Source organism: Panthera pardus, unplaced genomic scaffold (assembly GCF_024362965.1).
Source record: "Panthera pardus isolate Hobbes unplaced genomic scaffold, ASM2436296v1 HiC_scaffold_10, whole genome shotgun sequence".
Taxonomy (NCBI): domain Eukaryota; kingdom Metazoa; phylum Chordata; class Mammalia; order Carnivora; family Felidae; genus Panthera; species Panthera pardus.
In genome coordinates this window covers 109,573,913-109,601,849 of record NW_026526655.1, presented here as the reverse complement: position 1 = coordinate 109,601,849, position 27,937 = coordinate 109,573,913, and the positions used below count along the sequence as shown (strand labels likewise).

Below are 27,937 nucleotides of genomic sequence, written 5' to 3'. Positions count from 1 at the left end.
ACAGACACCCCTTAGTCTGCCGGCTAGCTCGCCCACCCAACGACCCGCCGCCCAGAGGCGGGACTTCCTGTGCGTTTGCCGGAAGAGCGTCCGGTGTGAACCGGAAGCCCCGTTGGGAGCAGCCGCCGCGGAGACCCGGCGGCACAGGCCGTGTGGTGCTGTTGCTGCCATGGGCAAAAGAGACCGGGGAGACCGCGGTGAGACGTGGCGCGGGCGCTCTGGGGCCTGCCTGCGCTCGCCTTCCCCGTCGTCCTGTGTCGTAGCCGCTCCGGGCTTCTCAGCGGCTGCCGGCCCCGCAGTGTCTCGCGGCCTGTTCATGCTGTCGCGACAAGCTGCTGGGCAGGGGGCGATCCCTGACCTTTGGGCCGCCTTGCGTCGTGGGCCGGGTGGGAATCGTTGGAGGGAGAGGACGCCAGCGGCACGCAGGTGGCTCTTGGCTAGGGGTGCATGGCGTTGGTGAATGAAGTACTGCTGCTGCCAGGTTCCCTCGAAATGTCGCTCAGCAGTGCGGAGGGAACCTTAGGCTCCTGCTGCGCTCACTTCTGTGTCCGTATCTGCAGATAAGAAGAAGTCCAAGAAGCGGCACTACGAGGATGAAGAAGAAGATGACGACGACGTCCCCGGGAACGACTCTCAGGAGGCGGTCCCCTCGGCGGCTGGGAAGCAGGTGGATGAGTCCGGCACCAAAGTTGATGAATATGGAGCCAAGGACTACAGGCTGCAGATGCCGCTGAAGGACGACCACACCTCGAGGCCCCTCTGGGTGGTAAGCATACCCTCCGCCAGGGCAGAGCCAAGCTGGTTCGGTTTTTGGACCCCAAATGGAAATGCAGGGTACTGCCCTCCGGAGCTGGCTGGGAGACGGCTTTCACACATGCTGTTTGAGCAGCCTGAGAAGGAGCAGGTACCCAGGGCACACTAGCCTTTGTTTCTAGCCCCTCCTTCTCCCCTTCCCTTCAGTTCTACCACATGCGTGGAAATACTTTTTTATTTACTGAGCAAATGCCGTTTATTGTGTAACATTTTAATTACCCATCTACAAAAAGTAATGGAAGCTATATATTTGCTAGGCCACTCTGTTGCTCAGCTCGAAGTAGGTAATAGTCTACGTTCGTTTGAAACCTAACCTAAAGGTACCTTGAAGATAGCCAGTAAGGTAGGCTTTCCCTGTGAAGAAGAGTGGAAACCGACTTCGGAAACCTGCTCTTCTAATCTCTCCATTCCTTGGATCTGATTAAAGTAACAGGCCCACAGTTGGCTGAAGGAGGGCTTACAAAAATATCCGTGGTGTTAAAGATCCCTTTTTGGGCAGCTTATCTTTTCTGGGTAATGGTGTGGGAAAGAGTCTAATAGTCTCTACACTTCATTTGTTTTTTTTTGTTTTTTGTTTTGTCTGTCATGTCCATTTGGTGTTTCTTAGGCTCCTGATGGCCACATCTTCTTAGAAGCCTTCTCTCCGGTTTACAAATATGCTCAAGACTTCCTGGTGGCTATTGCAGAGCCAGTGTGCCGACCAACCCACGTGCATGAGTACAAACTAACTGCCTACTCCCTGTATGCAGCTGTCAGTGTTGGGCTACAAACTAGTGACATCACTGAATACCTCAGGAAGCTCAGCAAGACAGGAGTCCCTGATGGAATTATTCAGTTTATTAAGGCAAGTGGGGAGCTAAGGCCAGCTCTTTTGCCTTCCTTGTGAATGTGTTAATAGTGGACAGGTGCTACCCATTGTCAACCTGTGGCCATCATGAAGATGCCATTCAGATCTCGTGTGGAGAGACATAACTGATTCCCGCAGCTGCTTCTCTTCTAGATCTCTTCTTGCTGAGGCCACACTTCTCATGAGCGCTCTGATACAATGAACACTAACACATTGGGGATACTAATTCAGGCCCATTCTGGCCAGGGTTATTTGGGAATGCAGCCAGAAGTGAATGGTGTTTTGGACTGAATTGTGTCCCCTCCAAAATTCATATGAAGCTGTAACCCCTAATGTGATTATATTTGTAATGAGGAAGTAATTAAGGTTAAATGGGGTCATAAGAGTGGGGCCCAGATCCAATAGGATTAGCATCCTTTTAAGAATAGTCACCCAGAAAGCTCAGGTGCTCTCTTTGCACGTGCACAAGGAAGAGGTCATATGGGCACATAGTGAAAAGGTAGTCAGGAAGAGAGCCTTAACTAAAAACTAATCACTGGCACCTTGATGGAGGACTTCTAGAAATGTTTCTGTTGTTAAATCACCCAGTCTGTGGTGTTTTGAACAGCAGCTGAGCAGACTAATATAAGTGGTAAACTCTGTCTAAGGCTGAATTCCTGCACGGGACCAATAGTCAACACTTTCCATTAGGGAAAATCAAAAAGAACTTGCAAGTGTTGAAGTGGATAGGGTTCCATATGAAGAGCATTGGACATGCTTGGGTTTGTCCTGAGAGACAGGTCAATGCCATTCAGAATAGATGACAGTGGCTTTTGTCACCTTCAGCTGATCTAAGGGAGTTGGATTCAGACCCCCAGATCTGGTGAGTGCCACAGACCGTCAGTACAGTGATGCATCCGATCTCAGGGAAGCTGACAGGAGCCCTGGTAGGAGTTCTGTCTTCTTGTGATATGGAAAGGTGCCCAGGGAAAAGGGCCTCACCTTGCTGGAATGAACCCTGCATTAGCACGCTGGCTGTGCTCAGTCTTGGCCTGGAGCTGCCTGCAGGAATGTAGGTGTTGGTATAATGCAGCAGGGGATCCAGAAGGGCAGCAGCAGGGGCTGGTCACAGCCTGAGAGCTGAGCGGCAGATCTCCACGGCCACCACACAACCTCTGCTGCTTTCCGTCCTGAAGATTGTTGGGAACCTAGAAGATTTCAGCCCTAGTCTCTTCTGTCAAGAAGCTTCCATTCTGTTTTTTTAATTGTTATTTTTAAGTAGGCTTCATGCCCAGCGCAGAGCCCAGTGTGAGACTTGAACTCATGACCGTGAGATCAAGACCTGAGCTAAGATCGAGAGTCGGATGCTTAACTGAATGAGCCACCCAGGCACTCCAAAGCTTACATTCTAGTTGGGAGAAATAGGAACATTGGTGAGGAGGCCAGGGGGTTTTGCATTTAATTTACACAGCAATTACTAAATACATGCTCTGTGCCAGTTTTGTGCTGGGACCTGTAATAATGCTGGTGTGGCTGGATGAACCATTGGATTAGGTTGGGGCCTGTGGGAATGGAGAAGGAAAGGGAAGGGAAAATAAAAGAAAGATTTTATGTAGCATTTTATAAATTAAGGGATGTGCATCAGAAAGAGCCAGGCAAAAGCAAGGTTTTACTCTCAAGAGTAGAGTTTAATAAGAAAAAGCTCACCTTTGGCAGACCTGACTTCTTTAGGATTGCACATTGGGTAAACTGAAGTCTTCACTTGGTAGGTAGTAAGACATACCCACTAATGAATGTGTCCTGAGTGAGCCGAGTATTGCTAATTGTGCCTGTTGGATGTTGTCACTCTTTGCAGCTGTGTACTGTCAGCTACGGAAAAGTCAAGCTGGTCCTGAAGCACAACAGGTAAGGGATCCTGTGACAAGCCCCCCAAGGCACTTGTGCCCTGTGCAGAGCAGGTGGCAAGGGGCTGATGTCTGTGGGCTGTCTGTCTGCACCAGCACCTGCTCCCCTGAGTAAGGGGATAGAAGGGATGAGCGAAGGGAAGTGACCAAAACTGGGAATTCATTTACTGGCCACTGTGTTCCCCGCTCCCGAGCAGTGACGCTGAGGCTCCGGCCACTCCTTATTTGACCTCAAAGCCAGATTCTGTCCACAACCTCATTTGTTATATCTTGGCCAGTAGCTCGCAGCTCAGATCTGGCCAAGGGTATGGGAGACTAAGAGATTGAGAGAAGCACAGAGCCACGATTTCCAGCCCATCTGATCAAATGAGCCACAGAACCTTCTGGAAATGGTGTACTGCTCAGTAGTCACCTCCTTCCCTCCCCTCTTTTAGGTACTTCGTTGAAAGCTCCCACCCTGATGTCATCCAGCATCTTCTCCAGGATCCGGTGATCCGGGAGTGCCGCCTGCGGAACTCTGACGGGGAGGCCACGGAGCTCATCACAGAGACGTTCACGAGCAAGTCGGCTGTACGTGGGCTCCTGGGTCACCCTTGGTAGTGGGAGCATTGGGACATTGAGTTCAGCATTTGCATCTTGGGACCCTGCTGTCTTACTATTTTTTTTTTAATGTTTATTTATTTTTGACAGAAAGAGAGAGACAGAGCATGAGTGGGGGAGGGGCAGAGAGAGGGAGACACAGAATCCGAAGCAGGCTCCAGGCTCTGAGCTGTCAGCACAGGGCCCGATGCGGGGCTCGAACTCACAGACCACGAGATCATGACCTGAGCCGAAGTCGGATGCTCAACCAACTGAGCCACCCAGGCACCCCTCCTGTCTTCTTACAGCTGCAGTTGCTTGTTCAACTTTGGCTCTTGCTTGGTGGCATGAAGTTTCATTGTTGCACAGAGGTTCAGATCCTGCCTTTTTTACAGATCGCCAAGACTGCTGAGGGCAGTGGTGGACCTTCCACTTCCCGGGTGACAGACCCACAGGGAAAATCTGATATCCCCACAGACCTGTTTGACTTCTACGAACAAATGGACAAGGATGAGGAAGAAGAAGAAGAGACCCAGACAGTATCTTTTGAAGTCAAGCAGGTTAGTGAATGTACCCCTCTCCAAGCGGCCCAGCCCTGCATGGACTCTGCGGTCTGTGTGAGAGGAAGGGATCCCCGTGTCTTCCTGAAATTGCTTTCTCCTTTATGGTGTCTGTGAGCTGTGGCATCATTCCTCCTGATGGGGTTAGATCGGAGTGTCCTGTGACTCTGGCTGCTGGGTCAGTCTTCACAAGTTCCTGGGAGATGTGGGAAGTGTCTGAGGGGCATTTTGGTGGTTTTGGTGGCATTTTGGTGACTGGATTTAATTTTGTTTGTGTCCTTAACTTGAGTTGCTTTTCTGTGCTTTAACCCAGCTGTTATCAAGCAGATATCTACTTGATATCAAGCAGATCAAGATCTGAAATTGTAAAAGCCTACATAAAATGCTGTCTTCTTGACCATTAACCCCCTCGGATTATGCATAGTTTATGAGCATGCTTTGGATTTAACAAGATTATAAATGTCTTCCATGCTCACTCCCCAGGAAATGATTGAAGAGCTCCAGAAACGTTGTATCCACCTGGAGTATCCCCTGTTGGCAGAGTATGACTTCCGGAATGATTCTGTTAACCCTGATATCAACATTGACCTGAAACCCACAGCCGTCCTTAGACCGTATCAGGAAAAGAGCTTGCGGAAGATGTTTGGGAATGGACGTGCCCGCTCAGGGGTCATCGTTCTTCCTTGTGGTAAGTGACACCTGAAAGAAGAAGGTGGCCAGACTCTTCTGTCATGGTCTGCCAGCTTTCTCTTGCTCTCCTTTGTGTGCCCTTCTCTAAATCATACCTGGCCAGGGAGCAGCTGAGGTCAGATGACGCCCTGATCTGTGACCTAACAGATATTTGAGTGCCTGCTGTGTGCAGGGCTTTGACCTCAGCAGTGGGGATACAGTGGTGGATAGAACAACACTTCCGACCTCGGGGAGCTCATTTTGGTTGTAGAGAGACAGATGGTAAACACATCGACTAAGCAATGTGTAAGATCTTGGGCAGTGACAGTGATGTGGGGCAGGCGCTGTCTTTTTTTTTTCATTTTATTTTTTATTTTTAAAAATTTACATCCAAATTAGTTAGCATATAGTGCAACAATGATTTCAGGAGTAGATTCCTTGGGGCCCTTTCCCCATTTAGCCCATCCCCCCTCCCACAACCCGTCCGGTAACCCTCAGTTTGTTCTCCATATTTATGAGTCTCTTCTGTTTTTATGTTATTTTTGTTTCCCTTTCCTTATGTTCATCTGTTTTGTCTCTTAATGTCCTCATATGAGTGAAGTCATACGATTTTTGTCTTTCTCTAACTATTTTCGCTTAGCATAATACCCTCCAGTTTCATCCACGTAGTTGCAAATGGCAAGATTTCATTGTTTTTGATTGCCGAGTAACACTCCATTGTATATATACACCACATTTTCTTTATCCATTCATCCATCGATGGACATTTGGGCTCTTTCCATACTTTGGCTATTGTTGAAAGTGCTGCTATAAACGTGGGGGTGCGTGTGTCCCTTTGAAACAGCACACTTGTATCCCATGGATAAATGCCTAGTAGTGCAATTGCTGGGTCATAGGCTAGTTCTATTTTTAGTTTTTTGAGGAACCTCCATACTGTTTTCCAGAGTGGCTGCACCAGCTTGCACTTGCAGGGGCAGGTGATATCTTATACACTGGAGTTAGGGTCTCATCCTTTGCAATCAGCTTGTAAGTGTGTGTATTTGGAGACTTCATAGCAGAGAAGCTTTGCTCGTTCCTGGATGGCTTATTACAGTGTGCACATCCAAGAAAGGAGAGTATAGCCTCCTTGGCACCTGTCTGATATCATTTGTCCTAAGTCATGTCAGGTCCTGGCTGAGGTTCTTGGCCAGAGGTCACAGCACATTCACCTGGGGGCCCTACCTCAGACTTGAGGAGGTTAGAATCTCCAGGGGAGAGGCCTGTGCCTCCACATTTTTTTTTTTTTTTTTTAATCTCCCTGGGTGATTTTGATACACATGCCTGGTGAAGGAGGAAATGCTGTTTAAAGGAATAGCTTGATTTTTATCTTGATCTTCAAATGGTGGAAGATAGTAAACTTGGAAACCCTGGAATTTCGCCTGTGTCTTTGCCAGTAGTGTACACATCTCCTGTATGCCTGAATTCTCATCCCAGCACGTTGTGCAGTCTAAGAGCTGCCTTGTACTGGGCCCTTGGTGTGGTCTGTGTGCTGGGCACACTTTTCCTCCGAGGCACCACCTTCCCATGGCAGGGGCCACGTGTACCTCCGCTTTCATTTCCTCATGTTCACAATTTCAGCAATAAGAGGGTCTCTTATCTCTGGTGAGTTTTGAGATTTCAACATTAGAACAAAATTCATGGAAAATGCCACAGGAGGGCCTGGTGCCTGTCTCTCTTAATTGTCACATTTGTGCGTGAGCTGGACGTGTCTCCTTTCTATAGAGAAGAAAAGAGACCTTGGAACAAGAAGTGCCTCATGGTATCGGCTCTGAGGGTTATTGCAAGTAATTCACCCAGATTTGTGTGTGGATTCTGTCTGTGTCCTTCAAAAAAATTTTTTTAAATGTTTACTTTTGAGGGAGAGAGAGAGACCAGCATGAGCAGGGGAGGGGCAGAGAGAGAGGGAGGCACAGAATCCGAAGCAGGCTCCAGGCTCTGAGCTGTCAGCACAGAGCCCGATACAGGGCTCAAACTCACGAATCGTGAGATCATGACCTGAGCCAAAGTTGGACGCTTAATCGACTGAGCCATTCAGGCACCCCTGTCTTTGTCTTTCATTGCAACCTGGCCTTGGGTGGCATTGCCCTTTGGTTTCGCATAGGTGCCGGCAAGTCCCTGGTTGGTGTGACAGCTGCCTGCACCGTGAGAAAGCGCTGTCTGGTACTGGGCAACTCAGCTGTGTCTGTGGAGCAGTGGAAAGCCCAGTTCAAGATGTGGTCCACCATTGACGACAGCCAGATCTGCCGCTTCACCTCTGATGCCAAGGACAAGCCCATCGGCTGCTCCATTGCCATTAGCACCTACTCCATGCTGGGCCACACCACCAAAAGGTCCTGGGAGGCTGAGCGAGTCATGGAGTGGCTCAAAACTCAGGAGTGGGGCCTCATGATCCTGGATGAAGTACATACCATACCAGGTAAGCAGGCTGAGAGCCGAGCTACCTGCTCATTGCAGAGACAAAAATTGATTTCTGTTCGTTGGGTGGAGGGAAGACTGCTGTGTAGCTCATCTGTCTTGCTAGAAAGGTCTGCTGGGTAAAGTTTTAAAGTAAGTCCGAAGCATGTGGGGGGTGGGCATGAGGGTGGGTGGCAGACAGCTTCGTGAATCACGGGCCCACAGTAGTCATTCAGAAAATGGCTTTTCCCTTCTTCCTCAATCTTACTGTTGTAGTTCAGTTTACCCTTAACCGGTTGGCTTATGGTGCTGTGAAAACTGGACCAGCAGCACTGAAGTCCTTGCCGTAATGGTGTTTGTTTTATTTGAAGGCTGAATTGAAGTATTGATCCTTGATACGTTACAGAAGCCCAACTTCTCCAAGTGTTGCAGGCAGTCATTTTTTTAAAAAAGAAATAGCTATATTGATACAATTTCCACCAGTAAAAACTACCTATTATAAATGTACAATTCAAGATTTTTCACAGGTTTATGGAGTTGTGCAGCCGTGACTGTGATCCAGGTTTAGAACCTCACCCTCATACTCATTTACAGTCAGTGTTTTTGCTCCAGCCCCAGAGAACCATGGAAGTGCTTCTTGTCTCTATAGTTGACCTGCCTTTTCGGGAAATACCATAATGTGAATCATATGATATATAATTCATATATGTTTTAAGGAATATATGTTATATATAATAGTAAATATTTCATATATTTTCCAGACTCATATAATATATATTTTCTTAGATGTGGCTGTTTTTACTTTGCATGATGGTTGACCCATATAACATTGTATTGGTAGTATCTGCCCTTTTATTGCCACATAGTATTCTAGTATTCATTGATAAAACAAATGAAGGGGAAGCTCTGGTTAGTTAAATGTAAATTAGGGATTTCTCTGCATGAAATGAAATCAGAGGCATTTTCACGTAGTGTTCAAAATACTGCCTAAGTGGCCCTAGCATCATTCTTTTCAGTTAATGAGAACCCCTCCAGCCCTCCTGCATGTCTGAGGGTACCTATTGATGTTCACAGCAAGCCACGTAGGGATTGGGGGTCATTCAGGTTGAAGGAACAGGGCAGCATTAGTCCCAAGGTGGGAGAGTACTTGACATGGTCCGACAGCACCAAGATGACTATGCGGCAGGAGGGACATAGAGGAGAGCAGTCAAAGCCAAGGTTAGAGAGGGCCAGGCAGGATAGAGTGTGGGCCAAATCCTATACGTAGGTCACTGTAGGGTGTTGGGCTTGTACTATATGAGTGGGTGGGAAGCCATTTGAGGGATTTGAGCAAAGGGTGACATGGTCTGATTGTCATGTACTATGAAAGTACCACCCTGGCTGCTGTGCTGAGAATAAACGGAAGGAGGCAAGGGTGGAAGCAGCTGGATGGGCCCAACCAAGAGGCTTGAACAGTAAGAATAAAGGTAATCTACTTCTGGATGTGTTGTGAGGGCAGAGCTGACAGGCTGGCCATGAGACCTGAAAGAAAGAGAAATCAAGGATGACCATATGGGTTTTGGCTTGAGCAACTGGAAGGAAAGCTACAGAACTGGGGAAAGCTGTAGAAGGAACAGGTTTGCAGAGTGCAGGGGTTCGGCTTTAGGCACGTTCATTTGATTGCCAGTTAGACATTCTGGCGGTGGCAGAGATGTTAGAAAATCGGCAAAAGACAAGAGTAGACATTTCACCAAAGAGAATATACAGATGCCTAGGAGCCTTTGAAAAGATATTCCGCATCATTAGCCCTGAGGGAAGTGCACATTACTACCATGCGATGAGATGCTGCCACACACCCATCAGAGTGGCCACGATGGAAAATACTGACAATAACTGACGAGAGTACAGAGCAGCTGGCATGCACCGCCAGAGGAATCACAAAATGTACAGTCACTGTGGAAAGTTGGGCAGTTTCTTAGAAAATTGCCATGTGACTCATCAGGCCCACCCCTGGGCATCTGTCCTAGAGAATGAAAACTCAGGTTCACACAAAAACCTGTACATGAATGTTCGTAGGGGCTTTAGTCAGAGTCTCCAAAACCTGGAAACAACCAAAATGCCCAACAGCAGGTGACTGGATAGACAAATGGGAAGGTCCCTCCCCTGGAACTCTATTCAGCCACAAAACAACACACTGTTGCTACATGCAACAACTTGGAGAAATCTCAGAGGTACTTGCTGAGCGAAATCAGCCCATCTTGGAAGGTTATATGGTGTATAGTGCCTTTGAAAAGACAAAACTAGTGATGGAGAACAGATCAGTGGGTGCCAGGGTGTGGCTGTAAAGGGAGAACAGGAGGGCATGTTTTGGGGGTAATGGGTTTGTCTGTATCCTGATTGTGGTGGTGGTTACACAGATCTTCACATGTGTTAAAATTTATAGAACCAATCCCATCCACCCCCAGCAAAAGGTCACTTTTTACTGTGTGCTAATTTAAAAACTAAACTCCAAAAAAAAAATTTAAGGAGCAGGAGGTTACTGGCTCTGATTGGATTGGAAATCGATGACCTAGAGAATCACATCCTACAAATGAGTTTGGAAGTGCTGTGCAGTGGTTCTTTTGGAGTCTGTGTTTGAAACTTGGGAAACCTGCGTATGTACTTAGTTTATGTTGATGTTCGTTTTTAGCCTAGGTCCCAGGTTTCAGAGGGCGGCAGCCAGGCTTGAGATTGGTTGTCTGGTGATGAGGATACAGGGTGTACCCCACAAAATTTCATGCTTGCCATCTGTGTGTTTTCTCTTCCTGATTCACTGGGTCAGTTTGTCTCTGGCTGGGTAGGAGAGTAAAACCAAACAGCTCTAGGGGCGCCTGGGTGGCGCAGTCGGTTAAGCGTCCGACTTTAGCCAGGTCACGATCTCACGGTCCGTGAGTTCGAGCCCCGCGTCAGGCTCTGGGCTGATGGCTCAGAGCCTGGAGCCTGTTTCCGATTCTGTGTCTCCCTCTCTCTCTGTCCCTCCCCCGTTCATGCTCTGTCTCTCTCTGTCCCAAAAATAAATAAACGTTGAAAAAAAAAAATTAAAAAAAAAACAACCAAACAGCTCTAAATAGAATTCTGAGTTCAGTCGTGTTCTTGTGAGCTTCTTGGCTTGGCCATGCTCACTGGGCCAGAGAGCCAATGTTAAATTAGGGGATCCTAACAAATCACAGCAAGATTCTTGATTGTTAAACAAGTATACCACGTTGGATGAGGTAGAATGATAAATCTTTGAGATTTATCTCAAGAGGTAAAGATGGCTGTTTTCTTTTAGACATCATCCAAAAAGAGTCCTATTGTGTCACTCACTGTATTGATAAAATATCGGTAACTGCAGACTTGCATGTATTAAGTGTTTACTGCACTGTGCCACTTTCATTATTTTAGGAAGTATTTATTAAGAACCCACTATGTATCAAGCACTGTGCTTGGACTAGGGACGAAGTGGGAGACAACTGACACCTGTGACATGTACAGCAAAACAAATCACACCCACAGAATATGTATTGTAATTCTATTAATACAAAGTTTGGATGACAAGTGAGATGGTGATTCCTTTGAGAGGGGAGTGTTGGTATTGACAGGCAGGGTCAGAGGAGAGGCTTCTAGGTGCTAGGAACACTTGTCTTGACCTGGGTGATTTCACAGGGACATAGCTGTGTAAAAACTTAACCATCTGTACACTGTGTCATATGTGGGTTCCTCCTCCTGACAGCCCTATGGCTGTTGGAGAATGTGGTAGTGGGATGTGGCTGGTCTGTAGGGCAGATGCCACAGCGGGGGCTTCTTTCTGGCTGCAGAGTATCCAGGCAGGGAGCAGACTCATGCTTCCCTTGGGTTGATAGTATCTCTGGGCTGTCCCCGGCGCTGCCTCCCTGGCACCCGCATGAGGTTGCTGTCTCCATTGCCTTGGCTGCCATGCCCTTCTGACACGAGGAGCCTGGTCTGCGGTCCTTGGCTCCCCTTTTTTTGGAGCGGCACAGTCCTTGGAGATAACTATGCTGCTGGTCTTTGTCTTCAAGTGTATGTGCAAACCACCTTAGGCTTGGAAGACCTGGACACTTACTGGGGGCCCAGACAGTCCTCTGCTATCTCACTGTTCTTATGTTTTTGGTTTGTGTTCTGGTGCAGTCTGACCCTTCCTTCCTCAGATTGTTAACCTCTGTTTCTGCAGTATCACTAACCTCACTTTTAATTGTATTATAAGATAAACGAAACACATTTTAACCTTTTTTTGGAATATTAGTATTTTTAAAAAATTTTTAATGTTTTATGACTTATTTTTGAGAGAGAGAGACAAATTAATTGCAACAGAGGAGGGTCAGAGAGAGAGGGAGACACAGAATCTGAAGCAAGCTCCAGGCTCTGAGCTGTCAGCACAGAGCCTGACCTTGGGGCTCGAACTCAGGAACCGCGAGATCATGACCTTAGCCAAAGTCAGATGCTTAACTGACTGAGCCACCCAGGCACCCCCGGAGTATTAGTATTTTTAAAGGATGAGCCCATCGAAACCCATTAATTGGTTCTTTTTGAAATTAGTATCTTAATCCCATTTATGTGTTTATTTAATTTGATAAACCAGAATTAGAACATTCCAAACAGAGACAGGAGGTTGCTGGTGGACCAGATGAATCTAATTGGAAAGCTCAGAGAAGGGAGTTTCCTAAGGAGAAGGGAGTTGCCTGGGGTTTCATGTCTCCCTGTTGTCTCCTGCTTTCTGGGAAGATGGTAGGAAGTCCAGCAGACCCGGCTCCTTTTGTTTCTCTGATCCCATGGTCACCCAGCCATCTTCCTGGTATCCTGGGTACAAGTTTTAGGATGAATACATTCCTTGCATCATTTGGAGCTCACTGGTGTTTTAAGTGTTACATCGTGTTTCAGTTCACCATTTGCACTCCTGTTGGTAGCTTAGCTGTTACAAGGAAGGATCCTGGGGCTCACTGATTTGGAGCTTCCCTAAAGCCATTTCTCCCTTTTGTTCTCTTTTTCTTCCTTCTTTTGGACAGGTCTGAAAGTGATGATTAAGTGTTCTTGCCTAGTCATTCTGGTCTAGAGCCAGGTTCCTATGATTCAGAAACCCGGGGTTAGCCCACTTAGTGTCACAGGCCCGTGTAAAGTCGCAAGGCTGTGTGTGGTACTTGAGCATTTAAAAAAGTGACAGTGTTGAGGCACCTGGGTGGCTCAGTCGGTTAAGCCTCTGGCTGTTGATTTTGGCCCAAGTCATGATCTCATGATTTGTGAGATGGAGCCCCACATTGGACTTTGTGCTGACAGTGCAGAGCCTGCTTGGGTTTCTCTCTCTCCGTCTCTCTCTACTTCTCCTCTGCTTGTGCTCTTTTTCAAAGTAAATAAGTAAACATTTAAAAAAATGTTAAAAAAAGTGACAGTGTGAATGCATTGATTGTTTCCCTAGCCAGGATGTTCCGACGGGTGCTTACCATCGTGCAGGCCCACTGCAAGCTGGGTTTGACCGCCACCCTCGTCCGGGAAGATGACAAAATTGTCGACTTAAATTTTCTGATTGGCCCCAAGCTCTACGAAGCCAATTGGATGGAGCTGCAGAACAATGGCTACATCGCCAAAGTCCAGTGTGCCGAGGTAGCTTTCCCCTTCCTGGTATGGTCTCGAGAGAGGGATTCCACCCATGGTTAAGGAGAAATGGTTCAGGTCCCCTCCCCATGGGCAGATACACAGTCAGGACTTGAGCAGAAGTGTTGCCACTTTGTACTGTTCCCTCAGTCCCCCTGTGAGGTGGGCGGTGTTCTACCCACTCCAAAGACTTGTGAAACAAAACCCCTTTCCAGGGGCACACAGTCAGTAAGTGCTCAAGTCGGGATGGTAATCCAGGCTAGTTTGACCTCTAAATCCACTCCTCCTTTTCCCTGGGAGTGAGCACCTCTGGATGGTCCTGCCCACCCTCACCTTTGAGGAGTTCCTGGGTGCTCCTGTGTGGGCCACCATCCAGGCCACCCCAGGGTCAAAGCCTCTTGGTTTTGGTGTCCCCAGAAGGCACCTGTGGCCTACATCATTTGTAAACACATTGGGAAACACATTGTCCCAGTCTTGTTCCACAGTAAATACCTGTACAGGTAAATGTTGAAAATACGCATTCAAAGGTAAGTCTTCTCAGAAGGAACAATTGCAAACATCCTTCCTGGCAACTTGAAATGACTGTCACTCACTGGCTAGGGTCAGGTGGCCTCTGTCCCACAAGGGCAGAAGGGGGCCTCTTGGGTAACGGTGAGTGTGAGGAACCTGTGCAGGTAGACTTACTCTGCTGAAAACTTCCTTACCCTGTAGTTGCCTCTTCATAATCAACACGCATCCTACGAAACAGAGCATTGCCGGAATCTCTGAGGGCCTGTTCCTCTCCAGTTGTGTCTCCCCTCCTCCAACAGGGGATTCACTGTCCCACGACAGAACTTGTCATCCTCTCCCTTTATTATTTTACCTCTTGTGTATATTTCCATCACCTACTTTGTTTAGCGTTGCCTTCAAAAAAAGTCTTCCTGTATATGAAAATAGAACCTAGTTTTGTGTGTTCTCGTATGACTTGTGTCCCTTGCTTGGTACTTTTATCCCTTGCGTACTGTATTACTTTTTTGATGATGCAGGTAGCTGTGCTCTGCAGTATTCCATTGTACAAATATACCACAACAGGATATATGATGAAATACTGCACAGCACTAAAAATAATGTTGACAGACACTTGGGTTGCTAAGTTTGTCTTTGTAACAGCTTTACTGAGGTGTTAAGTTGATATTTCATAACATCCACCTGTTGTAAGTAAGTAAATTCTGTGATTTTAGTCAGTGTAAAGAATTTTGTAGCTGTCCTCACCCTCCAGTTTTGAATTGCATTTCCCACCACCCCGTCACCACCCCAGAAATTTCCCTCATGCCCATTTGCCATGAATCCCTGCTTCTGCTCCCAGCCCTAGGAAGCCACTGATTTATTCTTCATAAATTTGGAGCTTAGTGTTTTGTTTTTGTTTCTGTTTTTTTTGCTGTTGTGATAGTGTTGCTGCAAATATTTTTATACCTGTTTTCTGGGGCCTTGGGTCATTTTTTTCTAAAGCAGTGTTGTTTGTACTGTGGACTGTGGTCCCATAGTAGGCGGTGACATTACTTTATTGGGTCATTATCAGGAAAGAATAGAATCTACCAAAATGCATAAGTACATTAAGGGTAGATGTTGTTTTTTGTTTTTGTTCTTGAGTATATGTTGTTTAATACAACTGTGTTCATGCATATGAATGTTTAGTTTGTGGCCTAAAATGATTCAACTCTGAAGGCCACTGCTCTGGCAGATACACCCAGAGGTAGCATATCTAGGTCAAAGGCTGTGTGGCTGTTCTCTTCACTAGTTGTGTCCTAGAAAACACTGTTTTCCAAAGTATTGGACCGGCTGACACTCTCATCACGGGTGAGTGAGATTACTCCACATCTTCTGAGTGATGTGGAGTACATCATACTGAGTACATAATACTGAGTTTTATTTTCTTTTAATTGTTTGCTGACATACTAAGTATGAAAATGGTATTCCTTATGATCTTAATTTGTATTTTCCTGTTTACTAATGACCTTGAGTATTGCTTCCTATGTCTGTGGACCATTCATGTTCTGTGAAATGCACGATTTTAAAGATTTTACCGTGGAAAAAGAATTGCTTTGGCTATAAAGAACTAGAAATCCTAACGGAGTCATAACAGGACACAGCCCAGGGGGAACCAGAAAACAGTGGCAGCAAAACCTAAGAATTCGAGTTCAGGCCAGTGGTAGGCATGGAGCGACAGCAGCTGAGTCCACAGTGGTTGCAGCATGAAGAAATGGTCTGTGGTGATCACACAGAAGTGGCACTGGTCACACCCCAGAATTCAGAGCCTGTCAGGATAGGCTTTGTGGCCTGTTCAGTGCAAAGTTTCCAGAGGGTCATTTTTGTGTGTTCACAGCCTTGAGACCTTTAAAACCCATGGCACTTGAGTATATTTGTCTGAGTTTCCTTAAGCTTGCTAGCAGCCCATGCACAAGGGCCCAGCACAGAGGAGGCCCCAAAGAGTGTTCCTGTCATTTTTATTTGAAGGATCAAATTGTCTCAGATGTGACCAGTGGGACCCCTTCAGCCTGGCTCCTGTATCTATTTGACATGTCCCCATTCTTTGAGCACTTCCTTGCTTTCTGGCACAGCAAGGTATTTTAGGTTTATCTGGTACTTTCCCTACCTATTCTGGCCCTGGAAATCAGCCATTTCTCCAAGGTGCCCTTTTAGCAAAGAGTGGAATTTACAAACCAAGATCTAGGTGCTAGGTGTGTTCATTACTCCTAGGATGTTATTGCTAGGCTAATTCAACAGACAGAGCTAGGAGGTATGTGTGCGCTTCTCCATAGCAGTGCTGTGTGTAGACTTGTGTGTGGAGGTGTGGTCTAAACGGGAGGGATTACTTGGACCACTGGTTGAGAATCTGGTTTCCTTTACTTACTTGGAGCTGGTGTGAAAGTAATTCCCCAGATATCGATGCATTTAAAAATCTATGTGTTTGGGGTGCCTCGGTGGCTCAGTCGGTTGAACATCTGACCAGCTCAGGTCATGATCTCGAGGTTCGTGAGTTCAAGCCTCACATTGGACTTGCTGCTGTCAGTGCACAGCCTGCTTCAGATCCTCTGTCCCTCTCTCTCTCTGCCCCTGCCCTGCTGTGCTCTCTCGAAAATAAATAAAACAATAATAATAGTAATAATAATTATTATTATTATATCTATGTGTTAAGAGATAAATATGAGAGTGTCCTGGTTCAACATTAGGTACTTGATTTTGTTTTGATTTGTTTTAAAGCTAGTCCTGCTAAATTAATGGTCTTTAAAAGTTTCCAGTTGTGTGATGTTTAAATTTGCAAACTGACCCTTGATTCTTACTGTGTCGCAGGTTTGGTGCCCGATGTCTCCTGAGTTTTACCGGGAGTATGTGGCAATCAAAACCAAGAAACGAATCTTGCTGTATACCATGAACCCCAACAAATTCAGAGCTTGCCAGTTTCTGATCAAGTTTCATGAAAGGAGGAATGACAAGATTATTGTCTTTGCTGACAATGTGTTTGCCCTGAAAGAATATGCCATTAGGCTGAACAAGTAAGAAGTGAAGAGTTGGAGTTGCCCCAAGGCAGCTTAATCTTCCCCCAAACCCGAGTACAGAAGGTGCCTGGTTTTCCTTCTTTGCCTCTCAAAGTTCTCTTAGGGTCTGAAGGTCTGGTTCTGCAGCAGCCTGGTCACCCTCAGCCCAGGGGTCAGGGGCCAGAGTCATGCTGCTTTGGTGGGGCTCCATCTATGAGCTGGGCTCCGAAGGTGGGCACAAGTTGGTATCTGGAATGGCAGGCCGAGTGAGCACTCTGGTGGAGCTGAGTTCAGACTGTACAGGGGCCAGGAAGGCAAGGCTGGCTGGGCCAGCATCCCAGCCAGCCCTGCATCTAGACAGAGCTTCTCAGGAAACACCAGAGGCATCCTCAGTGGCCCCTAGTCCCACCTGGATGCTGTGTTAGCACTGCTCGTGTAGACACTAGGCTTAGATTGAGGGACGTGGATTCAGGAAAAAGCACAGTCCAGAAACAAGGAAAAATGTGAAGGAGGAAATCCTGAAGAGAGTGGTGACCAGAACCTTGGCTGAGGGTCTATAGCCCCTCATTTTTATGGGCCTCCCTCTGATATTCTTGCATGGTGGAGGGCTTCCCGGGAGGGAGCAACCTTGCAAGAATTCCTTTTCCCACTGATGTTAATTGGGGGGTGATTCTGTGGTCCTCCTAACATACCTCATTCTTCTTTAGACCCTATATCTATGGTCCTACATCCCAGGGAGAGAGGATGCAGATTCTCCAGAATTTCAAGCACAACCCCAAAATCAACACCATCTTCATATCCAAGGTCTGTGTGCCCTGCAGGGTGGTGGTGAGGCCTCAGCACCCCCAGGGCTAGAGGGGACACTGGGTGATTGCGAGGGCCATGAATTCATGTTTGTTGAAGGGACGTCATGTGTCACTTCTCATTCCCATGTTTCCAGTGTCTGGTGACAGGAATGCTTTCTGATGGGTAGCAGAAGGAGCAGTTGTGGGGTTGAATGTGTTGTGGACAATTTATAAAGTCTCTTTGCTTGACTGAGGTTTTCCCCACTTCTTTTGGGGATATAGGAATTTTAAATTGTATTTTCTCTATCCCAGGGGAAAATTTTCATTACCTATTCTGGCAGAAGTGGACATTTAGATGAGGTTCTCTTTGTGGAGTTTTTGCTTCCTGTGGGCTGTGGGCAACCTTCATCCTGGCTGTTCTTGTGCCGTGGTGTGGTGGGCGGTGGATGTAGGCACAGTGCGAATGCACAAAGGCCCAGCTTGGTGATACTGTTAGAAGCTGTGGCCCAACAGTGTAGAGCAGGCATTCAGATTAGAACAGGCCCAAAGCTCAAAATAAATGCGGTTTGCCAATGAAGTTGATCACAGCTGGGTTAGTAAGTACCACACTTAGATGTGTGCTGGGAACCTCCATGGTTGGAACCCTCAAGCCAAGGCCGCTACCCTGACCAGATCCAGCCTGGTGTGGGCAGTGGGCCCTGACAGGTCCTGTGTCCCACATGTGCTGATGGTTTCATTGGCCTCCAGTCACGAGTGTAGATGGTTTTGTGCAGACGTGTTTCTGTAGCAAAAAAGAAGAGTAATCCTTTACAAAGAATCTCTGTCGATAGGCCCTCTTGTGTCTGGTCCCTAGCAGCCTGGCCTGGGAGCATAAATGAGATGGCCGGTGGGGACTGGGAGTCCTGACCCGCTTCTTTAGGACAGCTCTCAGGAGAGTTCACAGAAGGTCCTAGAGGCCTGCCTGCATCCGCAGGACCCCGGTACAGAGGGAAGAGGATGGGTTTGTCTCTCTCAATTATCTTTAGAGCTTATTTAAATTCCAGGCCAATTGATTGTTTTCTTTTTGTCCCAGATAAAAAACAAAAAAAAAATTTGTCAAACTCAACGCTGTTTCATTTCTGTAGGTGGGTGACACATCGTTTGATCTGCCAGAAGCAAATGTTCTCATTCAGATCTCATCTCATGGTGGCTCCCGGCGGCAGGAGGCCCAGAGGCTGGGGCGAGTGCTCCGAGCCAAAAAAGGTAAAGGCGGCCTTACGCCTTCTGCTCCAGCAAGTCTTTCCTTTTGAGCCACTTGGACTCGGAAGAGGGTAGGGCTGCGCTGCCTGCGTGCCCGTGGTGGTGAGCAGGCACCCCGGGACACCGGCTAAGTAGATGCCGCAGGGAGGGGTCCCAAAGCAACGACCAAGATCAGCGTGGCTTGTGTTCTTTCTCTGGCCTCGGAGTTCCTACGTGGGCGTTCTCCGTGGCAGCTGCCTGCTCCGCGTTGGGTGTCCTCTAAGCCGAGCTGTCGCATTGGTAGGCCATCGGGGGCCAGGGAAGCAGTGTGAGTGTGCAGTGCTGTGGACATAAAAGGCAAGAAGCAGAGCTGGGCCGCCAGTGCCGTGTGGGAGCTAGAACTGAACCCTGGGCCTTGAGTCAGGAGTTGGGGAGGGCTTTGGAAAGAGCGGCTCGGGCAGCCACACGGGGATACTTCACGCGCACCCTGTGAAGAGTCCTGCCTTGGGCGACAGCTCGCAGCAGGGGTGTCGTGCTTAGTGAATGAGGGTGCAAGGCCGGAGTCTCTGCTTGTTACCTGTGGTGAGAGGGCCCTGACCCTAACGGTGGGTGTGGCAGGGACTGACACTTAGAGTGGCCGCATCTCTCCTCCTGGGACCAGGCATGCCCTAAGACCAGGATACAGGCCCTGTCCTCAGGGAATTTGCTTTCCTTAGGGGCAGCTGGACTGCTAGGGTGACTGGAAACAAGGGTAGGGGCATATGTTGGAATCGTACTGTTGTAGAATGTGTTTAAGAGGCGGCTGATTGTATTTAAACTGGAGACAGGGCATGTTAGTAGAAATAGCATGAACTTGAGCACCAGACCACCCTGGTGACCTTGGGCAGGTAGTTTGCCGGTCTGAGCCTTGCTTTCCCATCCAGAGTGGGAGTGACAGTCCTCTTGAAGGACTCTTGAAGGACTCTTGTGAGGAGGGAGCCATATATAATAGAACAGTGTAAAAGGCTGCTGGAGAAACGATAGCTTTTATAAATTGACAGGAATATCATCTGGCTAGTATATGTGAATGTATCTCATTAACTTAATGCCTTACCCATTACCTCCCCCCAAAAGAAACAAATCTAATTTTAAAGCCCCTTTGAATTTGAGTAGAATTTGTTTTTTTAAAAATACTATTTGATATGTAACGTATTTGGCTGCTACCTTTGCATCTGTGAGCTCTTGTAAGACTAAGAAACAATTGAATTCAGAGGCAGTACACAGATATTGAACCTGCTGACATTTGGACTGTGAAGCAAAATGTGCAGATTTTCCAGAAGGATCAGGTTTTACAGGCTTCAGTATTTTCTGTCCTAGTTTCTGTGATCATTCTTCTGCTCTAGGTTTTTTTTCTGACCTGGGATTTTGTTTTTTTGGTTTTTTTTTTTCTTTTTTTTTTTCAAGCAACTTTATTGAGACAGAATTCACAAACCATATAGTCGGTCCACTGGAAGTGTATAGTTCATTAATTTGTTGTTTCTTAATGTTTATTCTTGAGAGAGAGATACAGAGAGCGAATGAGAGCAGGGAAGGGGTAGAGAGAGAAGGGGACAGAGGATCCGAAGTGGGCTCTGAGCTAACAGCAGAGAGTCCAACGTGGGACTCAAACTCACAAACTGTGAGATCATGACCTGAGCTGAAGTCAGACACTTTGACTGAGCCACCCAGGTGCCCCAGTTCATTGGTTCTTTTTTTTTTAAAACGTTTATTTTTGAGGAAGAGACAGGGTGTGAGTGGGCAAGGGGCAGAGAGAGAGGGAGACACAGAATCTGAAGCAGGTTCCAGGTTCCGAGCTGTCAGCACAGAGCCTGACACGGGGCTTGAGCCCATGAACCTTGAGATCACAACCTGAGCTGAAGTTGTACGCTTAACCAACTGAGCCACCCAGGCGCCCCCATTGGTTCTTAATATAATTGCAAAGTGTATAACCATCATCACAGTCTGTGTTTAGAATATTCTCATCTCTCCAGGAAAGAAACCCTTTCCCATTGGCAGTAACTCTTCCTTTCTTCTTGCCTCCCAGCCTCATCTGCAGGCAATCATGACTATTTTTACCTTGATAATTGTGCTCATTCTAGACATTTCATATGTATGGAATCATGCAGTCTGGGTCTTCTGTGACTGCCTTTTTCACTAGCATGATGTTTTCACAAGAATCATCTTTATTGTAGTATGTATCAGTATTTCCTTCCTTTTTAATGCTGAATAATATTCCATTGTGTGTCTTATTTATTCGTTCTTCTATTGACAAACACTTGGGTTGTTTCCACTTTTGGCTCTTAGGAATACTGCTGCTATGAAAGTCATGTGCAAATTTGTGTGGGTGTATGTTTTCAGGTCTGTTGGGTATAACTAGGAGTAGATTGTTGAGTCATGTGGTAACTCTGTTGAACATCTTAATAAACTACCAGACTATCCTCCAGAACGGCTGCACCATTTGACACTCTTAGCAGCAATGTGTGAGGAATCCAGTTTCTCTACATCCTTGACAATAGCTGTAATAACCTTTCTTTAAAACTTTTTTTTATTTAAATGTTTGTTTATTTTTGAGAGAGAGAGGGAGAGAGAGAGCATGTGCAAGTTGGGGAGGGGCAGAGAGAGGGAGACAGAATCCCAAGCAGGCCCCAGGCTCCAAGCTGTCAGCACAGAGCCCACCGTGGGGCTCGAACTCATGAACCATGAGATCATGACCTGAGCCACGTCAGACGCTTAAACCTTCTGAGCCACACAGGCACCCTGATCTTTTTTGATTCTAGCCATCCTAGGGAGTGGCAGGTGGTACCTCATTGTGGTTGTGGTTTGCATTTTCCTGATGACTAATATGTTCAATGCTTTTCATGGGCTCATTGGTCATTTGTATATTTTCTTTGGAGAAAGGTCTGTTCAGGGGCACGTGGGTGGCTTAGTTAAGCCTCCGACTCTTAATTTCATCTCAGGTAATGATCTTGTGGTTCATGGCTTCAAGCCCCACATTGGGCTTTCTGCTATCAGTGCAGAGTCTGCTTAGGATTCTCTCTCCCTCTCTCTCTGCCCCTCCCCTGCTTGAACTCTTTCTCTCTCTCTCTCTCAAAATAAATAAACAAACAAACAAAATTTCTTTAAAAAGAAATGTCAGTTCAGATCCTTTGCTCTTCTTATAATTGGGTCATTTGTCTTTTCATTATTGGCTTGTAATAGTTCTTTATATAGTCCAGATATAAATTCCTTATCAGATACATGCTCTGTAAATATTTTCTCCCATTCTGTGGGTTGTTTTTTCACTTTCTTAATGGTGTTCTTTAACCAAACAATTTTAATTTTGATGAAGTAAGTGCCCACACAGAGTCCAGGCCATTAGCCCCTTGACTGCAAAGCTCTCCCACTGCATTGTGGTTGACCCTTGAACTGTAGTTTGAGCTGTGGGGGTTTTTTTGGATAACTCCAGTACTGGGAGTGTACTTTTGTTCACGATTTTCTTAATAATGTGTTCTTTTTCTGGTTTACTTTATACTAAAAATAGTATGTAATATGTATAACATGCAAAATACGTATTCATCAAGTATTCCATATTACTGGTAAGCCTTCTGGTCAGCAGTAGGCTATTAGTAGTTAAGTTTTGGGGGAATTAGATGTTATGTGGGTTTTCAGCTCTGTAGGGTTAGGGGTTCAGCGCCCTAACTCTCACATTGTGCGGGGGTCAGCATACTTTTGAGCCCTGGAGCCTTGCTTCCAGGCATCGTAACAGCTAATGTTGTCCTTTTTCCTTCCCTCTCTCTTTTTATATATGTTACATATGTGCGTGTGTGTGTGTGTATGAAATAATAATATATGTAAATAGTATTAATTATAAAAAATATATTTTATTTATGTTTATATATTACATATATAATATTAATTATTATATGTATATATTTTATTAATTACATCCAAGTTAGCTAGCATATAGTGCAACAATGATTTCAGGAGTAGATTCCAGTGATTCATCCCCTATGTATAACCCCAGTGCTCATCCCAACAAGTGTCCTCCTTAATGCCCCTTGTCCATTTAGCCCATCGCCCCTCCCACAGCCCCTCCAGCAACCTTCTGTGTGTTCTGTATATTTAATAATCTTTTACGTTTTGTCCCCCTCCCTGTTTTTATTTTTGCTTCCCTTCCCTTATGTTCACCTGTTTTGTATCTTAAATTCCACATGAGTGAAGTCATATGATGTTTGTCTTTTCCTTGCCTCCCTTAAGGAATGGTGGCAGAGGAGTACAATGCCTTCTTCTACTCGTTGGTGTCCCAGGACACACAGGAAATGGCTTACTCAACCAAGCGGCAGAGGTTCTTGGTAGACCAGGGTTATAGCTTTAAGGTATGTATTCATTAAATGCGTGGTGAGAATAGAACCGAGGCTTGCTTTGTGCCCGCACCTCCAGGAGAAGGGGGAGCCGCCATCAGCACCACTGGGGGACAGCCTAGGCAGGCACAGAGCATGAGGGCATTGGAAACCCCGCCTCACGTTCCCTGTATCTCTGCATGAATTGCCAGGGACTTTGAGGGAAAATATCGTGCAGGATCCCTTCCTGCCCGGCCTTCCCACAGTGAATGGTTAAAGAATGGGGCCTCCGAAGTGGGGGGTCTGGAGTGTCTACTTGTTCAGATTTTACAGTTGTCTTGGAAGAAGAATGTTAGCTGTCAGCAGGAAGATGTGCTTCCTGGCAGGACTCGGGACACCTCAGAGCTACGGCCGTCACTGTGCCACCCTGAGCCCCTTGGGATTACTTTCCTGCATCAGCAGTGGCTGTCCACTGGAGCTCAGGGTTTCCCAAGTTGTTCACACACCTGATTTGTGATACAAGGTCAGCTCCAATGGGGTGCCCCACCGGGTGCTGGGCGAGCTGTGCTGTCAGTCAGCCTCAGGGGCCTCACGGCACAGGTGTCCATGCGCTATGAACCCACGGTTGTGCAGTTTGGGAGGTGCTAATGTTTTGGCTGACTTCCACCAGCTGCCATGTTTGTGTTCTCTTCTGTTGACACAGGTGGAAAGGTTATGTCACGATTTTGTGCCCCTAAAGGTTTTTGTTTGTGGGGGTGGATGGAGGGTGCTGGAAGCTGGGGACTAAAAGGACACCCCTAGAACGTGTAGGTTCCCAGATTCTTGGTTCTCAGAAGACTGCAGTCTGCCTTTTCAGATCCTTTTGCTTGTGTCTTTTTCAGGTTGGCCAGCTTCTGTCATTAACCGTAGATAAGAGGTCAGGGTCGTCTGACCCCTCCTTTTTTAGCTGGAAGCAGTGACAGTTTCAGATTTCTCATGCTGGGCTAGAGGATAGGATGCTTGACCGTATTTTGAAGGATTTGCATTATGACCTTTTTATGTGTCTATGAAAAGTAGGTGGTGATAGTAACATTCATACGTCCTGATCCCTGGAGAGTCCAGTGAGAGAACATGTGCCAAATCAGGTCATGTCCTGGGCTTTTTGGAAGGTGCCCTTGGCAGAAAGGCACCTGGACCTGCGATTGTCTGCTGGTCGGAGGGGCCTTTGCCCCACTTGCCTTCAGAGCTGCCTGCTGAGAGCAGCCCGGTTAGAGCTCCTACGATCATGACCCTGGACTTCCCAGAGGGGTGGTCAGGCCAGGGCAGAAACGCCCGATGTTTATGCTCTAGGCCTGTGGCCCCCTGACGGGCTCAGCCAGATCCCTACTTCTAGGCCTTTTCTTCTCATTTAAATTATGAGAAGATTTAGCGGGGGGGGGGGGGGGGGGGGGTAGATTTCTCTACGTCATCATCCTGGCTTTCTTCAGGGATTGGTAGGCCTCATAGTGAGTCACCTCCAAAGAAGGGAAAACCACATCTCTACATGCTGTTCTCTTGCTGTCTTAGAAGAAAGTGCTGCAAACCCACCTTGACATGCTCTCATTTCTTTTTTTTTTTTTTTTTTTTAATGTTTTTACTTATTTTTGAGACAGAGACAGAGCATGAGCAGGGGAGGGGCAGAGAGAGAGGGAGACACAGAATCTGAAGCAGGCTCCAGGCTCTGAGCTGTCAGCACAGAGCCTGACACGGAACTCGAACTCACAGACTGAGATCATGACCTGAGCCGAAGTCAGAGGCTCAACCGACTAAGCCACCCAGGCACCCCGACATGCTCTCATTTCTAAGTGCCGTCCTGCTGGAAGTCCTATGGGCCAAGCCCAGGGGGCTGAAGACCCTTCCTGAGGGCGGCAGGCTGTGCCCTCCATCTTTGGTCCCTTCCTTTACCTGGTGCAAGGTGGAATACTGCCATGGGGGCACATTAGAGTTGTCAAGGTCCCGTTGGTTGTCTGTAGTGATTATGGATTTGCTGTTCTGGGAGTAGGTTTCTCTGGAATTTCCTTCCCATCTCTTGCCCCGCAGTCATCAGTTAAGCTCCCTGTTACAGATGGCTCTGAAGCTGGTCTCTGCAATGCCAGAGAGGAGCTCTCCGTTTTTAGCCACCTGCTCAGCTGGGTCCGAGGGAGGCAAAACAGAAGGGGCCATGTGGCCTGCTGATTTCGGCTTTATAGGTGATCACAAAGCTGGCTGGTATGGAGGAAGAAGAGCTGGCGTTTTCCACGAGGGAAGAGCAACAACAGCTCCTACAGAAGGTCCTGGCAGCCACTGACCTGGATGCAGAGGAAGAGGTGGTGGCAGGAGAATTTGGCTCCAGGTCCAGCCAGGTGAGTGAGTGGGTGACGCCCCACCTGCCAGTTCTCCCAAAAGACAGAGTTTTTATGCGCCCGCATGCACTGCGTCCCTTGTGCATGTGTGCGTGTGCACCTGTGCGACCTCCATAAAGACTTGGAAAGACCAGGAAGCTGTGGAGAAAAGAATAACAGAAATTGCCCCCGTTAACCTTTCGGTGCATCCTTCCTTCTGGACACGCTGTTTCATGTGGCCACGCCCATAGTCTGTGGCTGGCCCCCTTCTCTGTGCACAGAATGGGGGAGCCCAGGATGGCAAATGTGGCCCCAGGCCGGCTCCCAGGTGGCTGCAGGAGGGGGTGTTGCAGGCCTGGGCCCGCCATCCAGGGCCTTGCACAGGCCAATTCAACTCTGGCTTCCTCCTCAGTAATAGAGCTAAGCCGTCCAGCTTAGGTGGGTCTAGTCCAGTAAGCTGTCCAGTAAGGTGGGTCTAAGGATCCTCTCCCAGCTAGTTTCAGTATTTATCTTGAAAAATGTAGAGTTCTCTCTGTCTCTCTGTCTCTCTCTCTCACATTATAAAAAGAAAATTTAAATTAAAAAAAATTAAAAAGGAGCACCTGGGTGGCTGGGTTGGTTGAGCGTCTGACTTTTTATTTTAGCTCAAGTCAAAGCCCCATAGAGGCTTCACGCTGAGCTTGGAGCCTGCTTGAGATTCTCTGTCCCCCCCGCCCCTCTCCTCAGCTAGTGCTCTGTCTCTGCCTCTAAAATAAAATTAATTAAAATATGTAGAGTTCTCTGAAAATAGTGAACTTTCCATTTATTCTACAAATAGTTACTGAATGCCTGCCTGTGCCCAGTCCTATATAATATGGTATAACTAATGAAAGTACCATTATGGGGCGTTCTTATCCGGCTCTTCCAAGAGAAAAGTACGGTGTAGTCAGGTACATTGGAAACTATATTGATGTTAGAGCTAAGAAGTGAGCAGTGGTTGGGGTGAAGGAAGAAATACACTGTCCCCCGGGGAGGTGCTGCCCTTCCTCTAGCCTGAGACTGGGGGACCAGACCAGCTCGGAGGTGTCTGAGCCTTCCCTCATGGATGCTTGCCTCTCACTGTGTCCTTGGAATGCCTGGTCAATGCCACCAACCAGGGAGTCACCTAAGGTCAGGTTGGCATTGCTTGGTGCCTGTATGTCCCCAGGCTTGTAATCTGGTGCAAGTGGTGTGCAAGGCTCTGGGTCAAACCCTGCCTGTGTGATTTCTGTTCACACCATGTATGTCAAGACAGATGTGGCTGTCCCCATTTTATAGATGAGTTCATTGAGGTGCAGACATTCAGTATTTGTCCACAGTGAGAGGTAGATCCAAGATTCAAGCCCAGGGCTTTCTGGCTTTCCATTTGATTCAAAACCTTATGGTGGAGTCTTGAGCTGTTGGGGGACCACTGTTCTCACTGTTGAAAAATTCTGTTTATAAATTGTTAGTAAGAGAGGCAGAATAGCATTATGGTTAAGAATAGGGAATCTGAAGCTGGCTGCCAGAGTTGAAATCCCGTCTCTTTAAGAGCTGTGTAATCTTGGACAAGTTACTTAATCTCTCTGTGCCTCAGTTTCTTCATCTGTAAAATGAGGATTATAATGATTGGGAGGATTAGATGAGTTAATAACATGTAAATGCATGTGAACTGTTTAGTATAATGCCTGAGACATAGTAAGTAGTCAATAAATGTTCTAAAAAAAATATTGAAAACTTTGAAAAACTTACTACAATTATAAATGTTCTAAAAGGAGTGTCTTTCCCCTTGTAAACTAACCTTGGGCTGGGTTCTCCTGCAGGTGTCTCGGCGCTTTGGCACAATGAGCTCTATGTCTGGGGCCGACGACACCGTGTACATGGAGTACCACTCGTCACGGGGCAAGACTTCCACAAAGCACGTGCACCCACTCTTCAAGCGATTCAGGAAATGATGGCCACACGGTCACCCAGGTCAAGCCAGGGTGCTCAGCACCACTGCTGGAGAGGGATTTTCCGTATCATAATCTTTCCTCTGGCATTGGCCAACATGATCTAGATGCAGTGTTTGTTAACTGTGTTGAGGAAAATGCATTGAGAGCTTGGCTCTGTCTTTGTGAATCATCCAGGGCTTTTTGAAAAAGTTGGGAGACTATATTTTTGGGGGTTCCTAGACCATTTTCCAATCTTGGGGAGTGGTCATTCCTGTATATAAATCTTTGTAATGTTTAAGGTGTATAAATGGAACATTTAACAACTCTTTTTTTTTTTTTTGACGTTTATTTATTTTGAGAGAGTGCATGAGCAAGAGCAGGGGAGGGGCAAAGAGAGAGAGAGAGAGAGAGAGAGAGAAAGAGA

The 27,937-nt window shown here is 47.0% G+C and overlaps 1 protein-coding gene across 1 annotated transcript; it reads left to right on the top strand.

The window, feature by feature from the left end:
- Positions 1 to 91: 91 nt before the first annotated feature.
- Positions 92 to 27,837, top strand: ERCC3 (ERCC excision repair 3, TFIIH core complex helicase subunit). Its single transcript, XM_019469446.2, has 15 exons — positions 92 to 197; positions 561 to 766; positions 1,421 to 1,657; positions 3,495 to 3,544; positions 3,978 to 4,113; positions 4,518 to 4,682; positions 5,166 to 5,370; positions 7,492 to 7,806; positions 13,213 to 13,397; positions 16,719 to 16,921; positions 17,611 to 17,707; positions 18,813 to 18,930; positions 23,161 to 23,279; positions 25,451 to 25,603; positions 27,403 to 27,837. The coding sequence occupies exons 1-15, from the start codon at positions 170 to 172 to the stop codon at positions 27,532 to 27,534; spliced, it is 2,349 nt and encodes a 782-aa protein (XP_019324991.1). The 5' UTR covers positions 92 to 169; the 3' UTR covers positions 27,535 to 27,837.
- Positions 27,838 to 27,937: the final 100 nt, after the last annotated feature.

Bases quoted from the DNA above. Each gene is read 5' to 3' on its own strand.
- ERCC3 (XM_019469446.2), top strand. From the start codon at position 170: ATGGGCAAAAGAGACCGGGGAGACCGCG. The intron at 7,807-13,212 runs GTAAGCAGGCTG...TTGTTTCCCTAG, and splicing joins TGAAGTACATACCATACCAG to CCAGGATGTTCCGACGGGTG. The intron at 25,604-27,402 runs GTGAGTGAGTGG...GTTCTCCTGCAG, and splicing joins TTGGCTCCAGGTCCAGCCAG to GTGTCTCGGCGCTTTGGCAC.